This window comes from Vulpes vulpes, chromosome 12 (genome assembly GCF_048418805.1).
Source record: "Vulpes vulpes isolate BD-2025 chromosome 12, VulVul3, whole genome shotgun sequence".
NCBI lineage: Eukaryota > Metazoa > Chordata > Mammalia > Carnivora > Canidae > Vulpes > Vulpes vulpes.
The window spans coordinates 113,735,321-113,750,202 of record NC_132791.1 but is presented as its reverse complement, the minus strand read 5'-3'; the positions used below and the strand labels follow the sequence as shown (position 1 = coordinate 113,750,202).

Sequence of the window (14,882 nt, the reverse complement as noted above, 5' to 3'; positions counted from 1 at the left end):
AATGTGGGCCTCATGAGAGCAGGACTTCTGTTTTGTTCACTGCGTAGACCTACTCCTAAAACAGGCCCTACCAGCGGTGGCTACTCATTCTAGTCTGCTCGGGCCACCATCACCAAAGACCACAGCCTGGGTGGCCGAAACAGCAGACGTGTATTTCTCATAGTTCCGGGGGCTCCAGTTTGAGGTTGAGATGTTGGTCGGATTGGTTCTTCTGCAGCCCCCCTCCTGAGCTTGCTGAAGGCTGCAGTCTGCCTCAGCCCTCACGTGGTCTCCCCTCTATGCCTGTCTGTGTCCTGCTTTCCTTTTCTCAGAAGGACCCTACTCCTATTAGGTTAGGGTCCCTTGTGACCTCACGGTAGCTTAATCACCTCCTTAAAGACCCTGTTTCCAAATACAGTCCCCTTCTGAGCTACTGGGGGTTAGGCCTTCAAGTGGCTTTTGCCATCCCGGAGCCCTGTAGCTGGCCTGTCTCTTGGTGGAGGTTCTTTCCCCTTGCGTCCTACCTTGAGCCCTGCAGGATGGCAGCAGCCTGGAACTTAGGGATGTTTGTTCCTTATCTAGCGGAAGACCCCGAGTTCCACAAGGTTTGTGATGAGTTCAGTTTCCAGTGCCAGAACGGAGTGTGCATCAGCCTGATTTGGAAGTGCGACGGCATGGATGACTGTGGTGACTACTCCGATGAAGCCAACTGTGGTAAGATGCTGGACCTTCAGCCTCTCGTCCCTAATCTCCGGGTCCCAGTGACGCCTGTGGTTAAGGAGGCCGTTCTCAGCTCACTGCCATGCAGGCTGTGCCTTCTCCTGCCTCACCACTGGTTCCCCTGTAAGGAATTGAGTCTTCAAGTGGCAGCCTGCCCGCAGGAGGTGTTGGGGGATGTTTATTCCCGTTCCTTTTCTTTCCCCAGTTGGGAAGTTCACATTATGTCTAAGGAATACGGTAGATGAATGATGGTGAATATTTTGGAAGGTGTTCCCCAAATGTGCTTATTATAGATGCCACAACTTTATAAAGAGTCCTGTCATCATTGGGCTGTCACCGATAGTTATGTCATTCCTTTGGTAAAGTGTCAAAAAGTTGGATATTATTTGTAAGGTCTAGAAGTGTGGCTCAGAGAAGCATGAGTTGGGATCCAGGAAGAAGGGCTCAGGTCCAAGAAGCTGCCCCACCTGTACCAGGTAGGGTTGTGCAAGCTGCCCCCGGGGACATGGGCGTTGAGAAGGTTGTGTCTATCTTTTTAGCATTTGTGTTCACACAGGTACTGGGCAACTAATTGATGGTGTGTGTGCTTAACCTCCCCAGAAAACCCCACAGAAGCCCCGAACTGCTCCCGCTACTTCCAGTTCCGCTGTGAGAATGGCCACTGCATCCCCAACAGATGGAAATGTGATGGGGAGAACGACTGCGGGGACTGGTCTGATGAGAAGGACTGCGGAGGTGAGGGTCCTGGGTCAGCCGTCAGCCCGTAGGCAGGACACAGCAGACACACTGCCGCCTTTTCTGCACAGAATAGAATCTTATCTCCTCAGTGCTGGGCTCGTTCGGCGATTTTGGGGGGTGTAACTGTCTGAGTGCCTCTCTATCTCCTCCCACTCCGAAGACCAGTGTGGTTGGTTTCTCCTGTTTCTAGGGTCACGCTTGCCATAATTTGCAGGCCACAGCAAGCGCTGTGCAGCCTGGCAAGTACAGGCATGGCCTGCGGACCAGCAGCGTCCACGTCTGTTGGAGCTGGTTAGAAACACAGAGTCTCTAACCCCCACCCTAGGCCTCTCTTCTGAGTCAGAATCCACACTTTAACAAGATCTCTAGGTGATAGGGGTACCACGCTGCATCTGGGGAGCACTGGTGTGGAATGCATGCTCCTGACTTTCCTTTTTGGCATCCTCCTCTCTGAACTAGGTCTTGGGGGAGCTGCAATGGAGCTGTAACTGGAACGGTGTGTGGCCTCCGTGGGAGCTCCCCCATCCACCCTGTGCATTCTGAGTCCTGTGCCTTGCATCAGCCTGCAAAGGCATCAAGCCCCTGTTGAGCTCCTGCAAGAGCAAACTCCCTCAGCCCCAGTCCCATCAAATAGGTTGCAGCCTATTCTGATGCCCTAATTATGAATGATTTTAGATGAGCGGCTGTTCAGAACTGTGCCTGACCCTGGCCGTCCCAGGGCTGGGGCAGCTAAAACGGGGACGTCTGCACTGAGTTTGGGGCACATTTTGCTCTGAGATGAAGCATCTTGTAACACTTTGGGTGTTCTTGCTTGCTTGTGTCTTGCACAGATTTACATATCCTTCCCTCCCCTACTCCCGGGCCCTCCACGTGTCTGCCCAATTACTACCGCTGCAGCAGTGGGGCGTGCGTGATGGACAGCTGGGTGTGCGACGGGTACCGGGATTGTGCCGACGGCTCGGATGAAGAAGCCTGCCCCTCGCCCGGTGAGTGCGGCACCTGCCTGCGGGAAGCGGACCTTTGGGGGGTACGCCCTGGATACTGGGTGCCCCCTGCCTTCTGGGCCCCCGTGCTCTGTTGGCCGGGCTGCTGTTCACCTCTAGAGTGGGGACACCCGTGGCTCTGGGAGCTGGAGTGTTTCACCTCCTCGAACCGCCTTGTGATCCTCCTGCACGGAAAGGCCAGCTGCCCTGCTTCCCGCCCTGGCTGCGGTGGGCCACCCTGCTTCCTCCTCGGGAGAATCAGTGGGGGCCACCTGGGGCGTGCTTGCGTGCCTGTCAGACTCTCAACCTCCGCGCTGGCCTTTGGCGGCCGTCCTTCGAAAGGAGGGTGAGCACTGCCATCTAGTGGCCGAACGCAGAGGCACCCGGAGCGCGGCCCGTCGCCCTGTTGGCGGGAGGCGAGGTGGGCCCTGCGCCCGGGCTCCTGCGTGGCCCTCGCTGCGGCCCAGCACAGGTGAGGGTGCTGCGTCCTTTCCTGGGCCGGATTCTATTTCAAACTCGGTTAGCGTAAGAGAGTGGACAGTTGTCCTCTACGCTTTGCAGATCCTGTTCCTGGCAAACTTCTAGGTCAGCAGTCAGTTTCCTCCTTTAAAACGAATTGGTCCCCTTGCTTCGCTGCTTAGAAATCGTCAGTGGTGTCCCCTTGTCTGGAAGACAGATCCCCCCCCTGGAGTCCTGTTTCAAGGCCCTTCCATACCTGCCGTTCAGTGGTGCTTCGGCCAGGCTGGCTCCTCAGCCTCTCTAGGCAGGCCTGCTGCTTCCACGTTTTCCCTGTTAATACTCCTTCAGCTGCGTTTCTGCCTCATGAGACCTGTGTCCTCCCTGACCTTGCCTTCCCACTGGCCCCCTCTCCTTGAGACCCGCTGTCCGTCCCAGCAGACAGGAGCACAGATTTTGTAGCTAAGAGAGACCTTGATATATCACTGGTGATCATCAAAGGACGTTCCCATACTAGACCACCTGTAATGGGATCACATGGGGTGTTTGTAAAAAAATGCGGAATTAGGATTTCTGTGTGGAGCTCAGGAGCTCCCCACGTGATGGGCAGGGTCACCAAAGTTTGAGATTCCCGCTTGGAGCAAGTGCACCATTACTTTCTCCCGCAAGCCCACCCCTGTGGAGCTATCACTGGATCCTGTCAGGGTCCTGATCTCTGTTCCAGTCTCATACCCACCTGTTGTCCTTTTGATTCTTCCCTATGATCCGCCATATGCTGCTTTCTGGTTGTTGCCTGCACGGGAATATTTCTTTTCCAAACAATTATTACAGACCTCATGTCTTGACATCGTGCTGCCTACTATGTTGAATCCCCCACTGTGTTTATCACAGTAATAGGCAAATAGTCACCATCCTGTAAATGCTTCTCAATTGAAAACAAATTTTGTAAAAAAATAAATTTTTCTTATCTCTGTTCTTGGCCCCCCAAGACCCCCCTATCTGTTGAGTGACTTGATTCCTCTTTCAAAATTTTTTTTTGCTTTATTGAAACTCTGTAAAAGGTATTAACAGGCTGTAGCAAACCCCGCCTCATCCAGGGAGCAGATCCTATTTCGATCTTTCATTCAACTCCTGTGATTTCTTTTGTAAGTACGTCATCAGTACAAATTTAATTTGAGTTGTCTCTCGCTCGTAGGTCTGGTTTCTGCACTGCAAGTCTCCTAACTGGTCTCTGGGCCTTGTGCTCTCCCCTGTACAGTTAGCCTTCCGACAGGCTGCGTCCGGATGCATGATCATGTCTTCCCCAGTCTGGAACCTTCTGCAGCCCCCTGACCGTCCAAGCATTAGTGCCATGATGGGCCTCGGCCTGGCTTTCTGGCCTCATTTTTTTTACCACTTTTCCCCAGGCACCCTGTTTTAGCAGAGTGGTTCTAGGGGGCGGAGGGGCCCCTTTGAAAATCCAGTTAAAACCATGGGATATACACAGGATCCCAAAGTTAGTAATTGGTTTTTGTAGTTTTATTTGTTGGCACAGGTTACCATATGCCATTTGGTAATGCTTTCCCCATCCCGGTAGCCTCCGAGGGCTGCCTTCCACAGGGTCACCATATCACTCATTTCTCAGCCCCACAGTTTCTCTTGGGGGCGTCCCTTCTAATAGCCCGGGCCCTCATCTCTGTGCTGAGTTCTCTCTGCCTGCTGTGTGCCCCTCCCCTGGGTCTTCACTGCCCTCCTTGGGAGTCCCTTTGCCTTTCTCCTGGTGTAGATTCATGGTTTCCTGGGTCTCGAGTCTTTTCTTGCTTTACTCCTTGTGTTGTTGGAGCACACCCTTTAGTAGTTCTATCAGATGTTGAATATGGTGGCAGGGTGGCCAGGGACCCAGAGAGGACAGCCTTCACTTTGTCTCCTGAGCTGCTGCTTGGGCTTGTGCTGGTTGCTCTCTATGCCTGGGCCCCAAGTGGCTCGCCGGATGCGGCTTCTCCATCCCAAGGACTTGTTTTATTTTTGTTCTGTTGGAGCTACTGCTTTCTATATCCCAGATTTCCTTCCCTCTCTCTCTTTCCCTTCCCTCCCTCCTTCTGTCTCTGTGTCTCTCTTATCTCTCTCTCTTTTTTTCAAGTTTAATCCCATTTTTTTGGTAGAGCACATTTTCCAGAAGGTTCCCTGGGAAAGGGAACGTGGGAGGCACCAATGAGGTCTTGCTTATCTGAAAGTGTTTTTCTTCTGTCTTCAGATGTGAGTGATCGTTGTTGGTGTGGGTTTGGAAATCTAGGTTGCCAGTAATGCTCCTTCATAATTTTGAAGGTATTGCTCCACTGTGATCGAGCAGGTCTTGGGAAATCCAAAGCATTTGATTCAGAACTTTTGCATGTCACATGTTTTTACTCGCTGGAAGCTTATAGGGCTATTCCCTTTGGCTCTGGTGTTTTGAAATTCCACAATGAGGTGCTTTGATGTGGGTCCCTCTCCATCATTGTGGTGGATGGACACACTGATAGGCTCTTTCATTCCAGAAACTTCCGTGTTTGAGTTTGAGGAATTTTTCTTGAAATATTCTTTTTTTAATATGTATTTTATACATTTGATTTGCCAACATATAGTGTAACACCATTGAAATATACTATGAATGATCTTTTCTGTTTTTTCTTTCTTCCTGGAACTCTTGTCATTCATACTTTAAATCTACTGATGTGGTCCTGTCCCTTTTCTATTTTTTAATTTATCTCTTTCTTCCTCCACCCCTCCGCTCCCCCGGCTCTGTTTTCTGGGAGATTCAGCTCCATCTTCTAGCTCTGCTTCTGAGTTTTCCATTACAATTACCATGGTTTTATTTTTAGGAGCTTTGGCATTTCTAGTACTATTCCTTTTTCATGACATCTTGTCCTTTTTTCATGCAGAAATCTATATTCTTTCATTCTGAGTGTAGTAAGGATATTTACATTTGAGAATTTCTTCTTACTAACTCACTATTTCCTCCAAATTTTATTTTTTGCAGGGAAGGGGTGTGTGCCCATTTCTGTCTTTCATGTCAAAGGTTTTCCCCAAATAATCCTGGCTTGCTTGTGTCTGAGGGTGGTGATAAAAACACAAGAGATTCTGCACACGGGTTGGCCTGCTGGCTCTGAGTTTCATGGTTGGGCTATTTGTTGGGGAACTCTTGATCTGGGTTGCTTGAGGATTTGCTCCAAGGCTGCTCAGTTTCCCCAGAGAAGATTTGTACGTCCTCCTGTCTAGAGAATAAAGATGTCCTTGCTTATGAGGATGGGGGCCAGGGCCCCACATTCAGCAATCTGCGGGTTTACCCCCTCTCTTCTGTATGACAGTCTTGTTCTTCATTAGGCCTGTCTAACCAGCCTTTTTACCCTCCACATAATAATCCTCCAGGCTTTTGTGGGTGTGACATCCGGGGTGATTGCCTCATAGGGCCGGTAGGGCCAGGGGATGCAAGGGATCTTGCTGCTACTCAGACACTCTTCAGTTTGTTCCCTTCCTGTCTTTCTCCCTCTTCTCTGCCAGTTCAGAGATGCCACTTTCCAGCTTTTTGAAGATTCTGCGATGTCTATCTTGTGGGTTCTTTGCTTTGTGCTGTGACTACTTAGGATGGGGTACAGCCTCCTCTGGTCTCTTGAGTCACTTACCACTGTCTGCGTCTTGGCTTCCAAATTCAATAGCTGTGTCTGGTCGATCTGCCTTCCTTATCCAGAGCTCACACGTTGTGTCTCCATGTCCCTATTGAAATTCCGAAAGCACTGGAGGTCCCTGAACTTCCTAATGTGTTGAGTTGGTTGCTCTTGTTGGCCAGCTCCCTGGCTACCAAAAAGTGAATTTTCAAAATCTTTTCTTCCAGCAAATGTCACTACTGCCTCTGTTCCCACTCACCGTGGGCTCTGTGACCGATTTGAATTTGAATGCCGCCAACCAAAGAAATGTATCCCCAACTGGAAGCGCTGTGATGGCCACCAGGATTGCCAGGATGGCCAGGACGAGGCCAACTGCCGTGAGTAGTCTCAGAGGAATTCACCACTCGGGGAGGATTTCTAGAGAGCAGGAGACCCCATTACTTAGGGCTTTGTTTCTCATAATAACCTTGTGATTTTGCTATTATCTCCATTTTAGAGATGGGAAAATCAGCTTCAGAGAAGAACACCTCATCAGTACCAGACTGGGATATCTATGTAGTAATTTTTTTCTCCCCCCAAAGCTTGTGACCTTTACATCATGCCACATTCAAAGTTCTTATAGTGAAATACTCTGAAATAACAGGGGGAGTCCAGGGAGTAGGGTAAAATTCAGATGGACCTTTGGGATGTCAAAATCACAGGGCAGATTGACCCCACGTTTCCCAAAATCAGAGTAGGAACATTTCATCCAAACAAGTAACCGCACAGTAAGATGAGCTTTGAAAATAATTAACAGGGGCACCTGGGTGGCTCAGTGGTTGAGCGTCTGCCTTCAGCTCAGGGCGTGATCCGGAGGTCCTGGGATCCAGACCTACACTGGGCTCCCTGCCAGGAGCCTGCTTCTCCCTCTGCCTGTGTCTCTGCCTCTCTCTGTGTGTCTCTCATGAATAAATAAATAAAATCTTAAAAAAAAAATAAAAGAAAAAAGAATTAACAGAGGCAATAAAATAGGATCTTCCTCCTGAGTGAGATTAAATCATTAGTTGGTATTCTTTAAATAAGTTTCTTTAACCTGCTCCAAATTGGCCTCATTCATAAGGATGTTGCTAGGTTAGGGGTCTTAAAATCAAGATGTGCTCTATTTCCAGTCTTCTTCCATCCGTTAGTCTGAGAGCCCTGTCAAAAAAAGAAATGAGATTAGCATGACGGGATCGTTCTTAGAGAAGCTGGCCCCTAAAGGCCACCATGTTCTCTTCCAGCGCCTGTGAATCATCTGTTTAATTATCAGCTTAAGAATTTTCAGAGATTAATAGCAGCCGTATTCTCTATTTCTAAAACCTATATTTTCCCACTTTAAAACAAACATCGAGACGTGTTTTGTAAAGAAACCTCAAACGTCCACCTGCTTTACTACTCACCTGTTGTTTGGATATATTTTATCATGTGGAATAATTCTGGCATGGGGATCTTAGTATTTTTCTAAAACAATGCCCTTCATGGAGTTTCTTCCTGACTATTCTATATGAAATGACCTCTGCCCATCATTGTGTTACTATTTCTTTCTTTAGGTTTTTTTGTAGTCTTTAATCACTATCTAAAATAACAGAGTTGTTTATTTGCTGTTTCTCTCAATAGAAAGTAAGCCCTGTGAGGGTAGGTCCTTTGTTTTACACATCACCATATTCTTAGCATCTTGAACAGCACCTGATTCATGGTAGGCCCTCCATGTGAATATTCACTGGATGGGTGGATGGTTGGGTAGATGAGTGGATAGGTAGATGGATGGATGGGTGGATGGATAAATGGAGGGGTAGGTGGATGGGTGGATAAGGGATGACTAGTTGAATGGATGGATAAATGGGTGAGCAAATGGGTAGGTAGATAGATGGAAGGATGAATTCCATCTTGGGTTTCTTATATTAGTGGGTCTCAAACGTTTTCTAAATGCTCTAATGCAATTTTATTTGTAACCAAGCCTCCTTTCCAACCTCCCCAAGACACACCAATTTCAGCTCCGCATTTAACAGGGCTCTATAATAAAATGATTTTCCAGAAGGTGGAGGATTATAGTTTGTAAAAAGCCTCGCATTTCCTTTCTTTCACTGACAATAGCAGAGAGCCCTTTTAAAAGTATATTTAATTGAAGTCTGTACCTCCACACGAGAGACATGCAAAGTTTAATTCTTCCTTCACATGAGCACTTGCCAGTTGAGAATAGCTGTAACATTCCGTCCCACCTGACCCCCTGAATCTTTTTGTCTCTAGGAACATATCTCTGGATCCATTATCCATTTCTTTTGACCATGCTGGTTCTCTCATGAGAACATTATCCAATTTTCTACCTGCATCTCAAAGTGTGGTTTTTAGAAGTGGGTGCCATGCTTCAGACAGAAAACAGGATTCTTTGTTCTGAGACTTCTAGGAGTTTGGAACCCTGGCCAATTCTAGTGCATCACTGTGAAGCTTATAAATTATTGCATCCACTCTAGGTCATTTGACCCCAAAGCTCTTCCTCTTCCTGAAGGTAGATTCCAGTTGTTAATGTCAAATAAGGAGGCATCACAGAGGCACTGTGGGGGTTATTACTCCTCATCCCAGAGGCATATTTTGAGTCAGAAGCTGACGAGTGGACACCACTTTTCCTAAACATGATCAACCATCACCACAACGTGCCCTCCCCTGTGTTGCAGCCACACACAGCACCTTGACCTGCATGAGCAGGGAGTTCAAATGTGAGGACGGCGAGGCCTGCATCGTGCTCTCCGAGCGTTGCGATGGCTTCCTGGACTGCTCGGACGAGAGTGACGAGAGGGACTGCAGCGGTGAGTGCCACCCCTCCTCGGGCCCTGGGCTCAGCCTGGACCCCACGTGCACTCTGCCGGGAACCTTGTGAGCCTCTCCTCGGTCTGAAGAGGAGATCCCTTTTTTGCCCAGTATTGGAGCACTTGGTGAATGAGGCTTGTCCTGCTCTGGTGTAGCTTGACCTCATTCATCCCTGTGAGGGAAGCACTGGTCTTGCATTTGTTTTCTGTGGACGTGTCCCACGTCGTGTGGGTGCACCATGCTCCCAGGGCCTCAGGCTTTGTGGTGGGATGAACGCAGTCCTTCTGTCTGGAAGGTATTTGGTCATTGTCCTGGTCCTTTTGGGCTGCCATGATAGAACCCCACAGACTGAATGGCTTATAAACAACAGAAACTTTGAGAAGTACTCTCAGTTCTGGAGGCTGGAAGCCCAAGATCAGAGCACCAGCAGATTCCACGTCTGGTGAGGGCCCGTTTCCTGGTTCATAGACGGCCGTCTTCCCTCTGTCCTCACGTGGTGGCAGGGGTGAGGGAGCTCTCTGGGGCCGCGTTTATGAGGACACTGATCTCATTCGTGAAGACTCCCAAAGGCCCCACCTCCTAATCCCATCACGTTGGGGATTGGGTTTCAGCATATGAATTTTGTGGGACACACACATTCGATCTGTAGCAGTGACATCCTGCTCTCACGTCATCTCTGGACCCGTAGAACTCCCTGTTGAGAAACAGGCTTATCTCAGTACAGACGAGGAGGTGAAATGCAAGGAAAATATTGTGATTGGAAATTTAGGAGACCCTGGGAGAAGTTATATAGGGAGGTTTTCAAATTTTTACTCTTTTTTTCTGATCTCTTAAGATGCTGACCATAGCCTGACAATCTAGATCATGGTAGGTCTCCCTAAAAATCAAGGGACCTCTGAGATCTTTTGAAACCCAAGGATTTGTGAGATACAACTTTCTTTCCCTTTCCCCCTTCATCTCTCTAGATGAACTAACTGTATACAAGGTACAGAATCTTCAGTGGACGGCCGACTTCTCTGGGGATGTCACTTTGACCTGGATACGGCCCAAGAAGATGCCCTCTGCTTCTTGTGTCTATAACGTCTACTACAGGTGGGTTCCGTCTTTGCCATGAGAGAAGAAAACAATGTTCTTATCACCACGGGGTGTTCTATAACTCTTGTGGTGTGTGCAGAGTGGCTCTTCATTAACTGAGGCTGGTGTCCCTGTGACCCCCCCTGCCACTTTGATGCCACGGTATCTTTCTTCTTTTGACCAGGGTGGTTGGAGAGGGCATTTGGAAGACCGTGGAGACCCACAGCAATAAAACAAACATGATATTAAAAGTCTTGAAGCCAGACACCACGTATCAGGTTAAAGTCCAGGTCCAGTGTCTGAGCAAAGTGCACAACACCAACGACTTCGTGACTCTGAGAACCCCAGAAGGATGTAAGTATTCTAGTTTATTTTTATGGCATGTCCAGGACCTTCTTTGGGATTTGCAGAGTTTTCCAAGGATGGTCACGAGTGTGGGAACATAATGATATGTGCCTCACATACACAGAAGAGGTGTAGTGGAGTTTAATGGTCCTGCCTGAGTTGTTGAGCATGCATTTCCCTTATTACGTCATGGGGTGTTTTGCCTCTGTCCGAAGTTAATTTCAGATCGTGCCCAACGTTGCCACCTTCTGCTTCTCCAGTTCCCGTCTCTACCTTCCCTTCCACGTATTTCCCAGCACTTGGTATTTGTGTAGATCATCACTGTTAAAATATGAGGTGTGTCAGGAGTATTAAGGCTCGGTTTTCAAGAATTTCACCAAAAGTCATATTGCCCTAGAGAGTTCCTTGCTTCCTTGCCTTTCACGGTAGCTGACATCATTCCCAAGGTCTTGGGAACTTTCCATCTGCGAATGCCTGTGCTTACATTTGGGTTACGGTTGGAGGCACCCACATGAACTCGTGCAGATTTTAACATTCCTGCAGATGCTCACCCGTAAAATAGTTACAGATGCATGTATGGAGGCAGGTTGGTATCACGTATATACTTCCTTGCTTTGTCAGCTAAGAAGGCCCAGACAGGTGACGCTTTAGTAGCGGTAAGCACATCTATCACTAAGATCTAGGCTTCCGTGCCATTCTTAAAAAAAAAAAAAAAAGGAGGGGGAACCCCAGGGCTCCTTGAAGAAGGGGGTGATTCCAGCATGAGGGCAGGATAGCTACTAGGGGCACCTAGAGAAAGCAGGGAGGTTCTAGGCAGGACAAAACTTGCCAATACCTGTGCATTCTGATTTTGCTAAATTAACATTGGCTTAGTAGAGCCCTGGAGTGTCAGATGGTCCACAAAAGACCGCAAGGGAAAATTGAAATAGAGAAGTGTGTCATTCATAGGTCCCAGAGGAAGTCACAGCATACCCCGTGTGACCCCTCGGGCACAGGTAAAGGCAGGATGCAGGCAGAGTGCAGGATCTGGGCACATGCTTTTTTTTAGGACTGATGGGCATAGTACATTGGGGTTCCTGTGCTAAGGCTGCATTGGTCAATTCAAGCCAAAAAAGAGGGGGGTTTGGATAAAGCTTTGTGGGGCTCACAGGGGAAGGTCCTGGGAGGCCGGGGAGACTTTATCGATAAACATGGGCAGATGGGAAGTCATATCAGGAGCTCACATTTGCTTGTGAGTCCGCAGGCTGCCGTCTGGAGCACACGCTTGCATAAGGGACCAGTGTCCGTTTAGGATCCCTGCGGGCTGCTTGGCTGGACAAAATGGAAGCTGAGGCAGCAACACCGTGGAGAAGCTTAGCTAAATCCTTGACACTATGGAGCTGTCTTTGAAATAGGCCACTCGTTGGTTTTCTCTCCACAGCTCTTAGCTGAGCACCTCACGTTGCTCAGGTGTTATGTTAGATACTGGAGGTGCAGAGATGAATGAGACGCCGTCCTGCCAGGGCTCAAGTCTCCGATTGTTGATGAATATTCATTGTGTTAGTTTGCTGGGGCTTCCGTAACCAAGTACTGTAGACTGGGGGACTGATACAACAGAAATTTATTTTCTCACAGTTCTAGAAGCTAGGAGTCTGAGATCAAGGTGCCAGCAGGGACGTTTCTTCTGAGGCCTCCCTCCTGTTGATCCTGTGTGCAGGAGGGTGGTGGGCAGTGTTCAACCCATAACGTTCATCCTCTGTGCATTATCGATGTGGATACGTCCTCTGCCGTCAGAATCAAGTTTGACTAGAAAGTATTGTGAGTGGTTTTCGTGTGTGGCTTCCAACCCGGCCCTGAGCAATCACAAAAGAGAAGATCAGAAATATCTTGACAATGCCAGCACTAAAGTCACAGAGGAGCCCTCTTGGAAGGTGACCCCATTTGTTTGGGTATAGGTGTTCTGTGCTGTTAGAAAGTAAGTCTCATTCCTTTGTGGCCATGCCCATGATACTCGGGTTGGATGAGACGTCGAGGCAGCGGGCATTGACCTTGGCAGTTAAGATCTGGGCACTGAAGGCCTAGTGCCGGCAGGTGATTACAGCCCGCAGCCACATCATGGTGAGCCATCCACTCACATCACACTTGACTACGCCACGACCTGATGGGCACTCGGCACACCTCACATTCTGGAAGAGAGGACAGATTTGTCGATGGGAAGACCAAGCGTACAGCCTTTACTAGTGGACAGGTTCCAGTGCTAGCTCTAGCTTCTTCTTAGTCTTTGTTCCCATCTCAGGAAAGTTCCTCCCATTTACCAGTACACAGATGGGTTTTAACCCCAAGTTGACTCTTTCCTAGTGCCAGACGCCCCTCAGAATCTCCAGCTGTCACTCCACAGGGAAGAGGAAGGCGTGATCGTGGCCCACTGGATCCCTCCCACCCACACCCATGGCCTCATTCGAGAGTACATTGTAAGTAACTTCTAGGAGCGGGCCGCATGTGTCTGTGTGAACAGACTTCTGGGTCCTGCCGGAGCAGGAATGTGCTGTGTGTGACTAGGACTTGATTTGGAGAAGCCTGGTGAACAGCGATCCCACCCTCTAGAACATTTTGCATCTCGCCCCTGCCCTCCTCCTGCCTCCTTGTAAAGGTATTGGGATGTCTCGGACCATCGGTTGCCTTACTAATGATTTCTTCCTTTCACTGTAGGTGGAATACAGCAGGAGTGGTTCCAAGATGTGGGCCTCCCAGAGGGCTGTTAGCAACTTTACCGAAATAAAGAATTTGTTGGTCAACGCTCCGTATACGGTCAGAGTGAGTATTAGCACCCACTTCAGCCTGTTGGGCAGTCTTAGGGCACGAGAACTCCGTGCTCACCTTTATGAGATTCTTACCACTCATCTGCTAGATCCCCAGCCCCTTGCTCTGGGACGTCATCATCTTGTCAGTGCCTTAAACCAGTGCCATGGAGAACTTGAAATCAGACTTCCCTTGGGTAGCCGAGAATTGATGGTAATGAGCTTTGCCTGCTTCTAACCCAGATTTTCTGCTATAGCGTGCCAGCTCCTACGCTTTTGCACCTACGACATTTCTGCTTCTCCTTAGCTGCAGGGTGATGCAGAGCTATGGTAAGTGGCGCTTACAAGCCACTGTCGTAGGGATCTGATGCCATATATCAATACCTTTAGCAGAAAAGAGGGAAATTTTGTGCAGAAAATGTTTGTTGGGACAGACTCTATGGCAGTGTGTCTCATATGTGTGTATGTTTACACGTATCTGTATGGACCCACTAGGGCACACGCACTACCTCCCCTCCCTGCATAGAAGAACCTCAAGGTCTGTCAGTCAACAGAAATGCCATCACGTCTGCACCGTCGCGGCTCCCTCTGCCCAGATTCCTCTTGTCTCCTTGCCCGTGTTGTTGCAGTTGCTGGGACCTCTGAGGGTCCGGGATCTCCCTGCCTAGAATGCTTGCCCACCCTCATTGCCAGAGTCTCAGCCCCATAGCTCATTTGGAACCCTTGCCGTAAGGTGTATTGCCTTTACCTTATACTAATCCACGTTCTGATTTGCAAAGGTGGCTGCGGTGACGAGCCGTGGAGTGGGAAACTGGAGCGACTCTAAATCCATTACCACTGTTAAAGGAAAAGGTACGTGATTTCAGCAGTTGCAGATTTAGAGAAGATAGAAGCTTTTGGGAAAGGACATTCCGTGGGACTGGCAAATGGAGCACAGAGAACTTCAGGCCACCTCCTTCCCCCCAACATGCACACGTTTCCAGGGGTTAGTGCTCTAGATAGAGTTTCTTTGGGGGCTGTTGAATGTACTCCTGCTCCTAGAGCCGAGCATTTCTTATGGTGCAAACGTACAGAGGGATTTCCAGAGACCAGCAAGCCCAGCTCTTGTGCTCACGCGCAAAATCCACATCCAAAGTTCTCCTTCCCTCTTGTGATGGATACAGGTGATTTCGTACGTGTCTGTTCATGGTGTTTGTGAGAGCTCCATGCTGGCCCTTGTTAATTCCCCAGTGACACTGACAAACGATGTGTAGGCAGTAGTTGCTAGCACTGGAGCCGATCTCAGTGATAGCCGACGGCTTGCCAAGGGCCCGGCACTAGTGAGTGCTCACTGCTTTGTGTACATCAGCCCATCTCGTTGAACCCTT

The 14,882-nt window shown here is 49.0% G+C and overlaps 1 protein-coding gene across 4 annotated transcripts in view; it reads left to right on the top strand.

The window, feature by feature from the left end:
• SORL1 (sortilin related receptor 1) overlaps window positions 1-14,882 on the top strand; it is a 214,140-nt gene that overhangs the window by 176,986 nt on the left and 22,272 nt on the right. For all 4 annotated transcript variants that reach the window (XM_072729512.1, XM_072729511.1, XM_025999033.2 and 1 more), the window contains exons 29-38: window positions 562-693; window positions 1,300-1,434; window positions 2,268-2,423; window positions 6,724-6,873; window positions 9,187-9,318; window positions 10,285-10,411; window positions 10,578-10,747; window positions 13,076-13,188; window positions 13,427-13,531; window positions 14,295-14,367. In XM_072729512.1, the coding sequence (XP_072585613.1) occupies window positions 562-693; window positions 1,300-1,434; window positions 2,268-2,423; window positions 6,724-6,873; window positions 9,187-9,318; window positions 10,285-10,411; window positions 10,578-10,747; window positions 13,076-13,188; window positions 13,427-13,531; window positions 14,295-14,367 (1,293 nt within the window). The remainder of the gene's footprint in view (window positions 1-561; window positions 694-1,299; window positions 1,435-2,267; window positions 2,424-6,723; window positions 6,874-9,186; window positions 9,319-10,284; window positions 10,412-10,577; window positions 10,748-13,075; window positions 13,189-13,426; window positions 13,532-14,294; window positions 14,368-14,882) is intronic.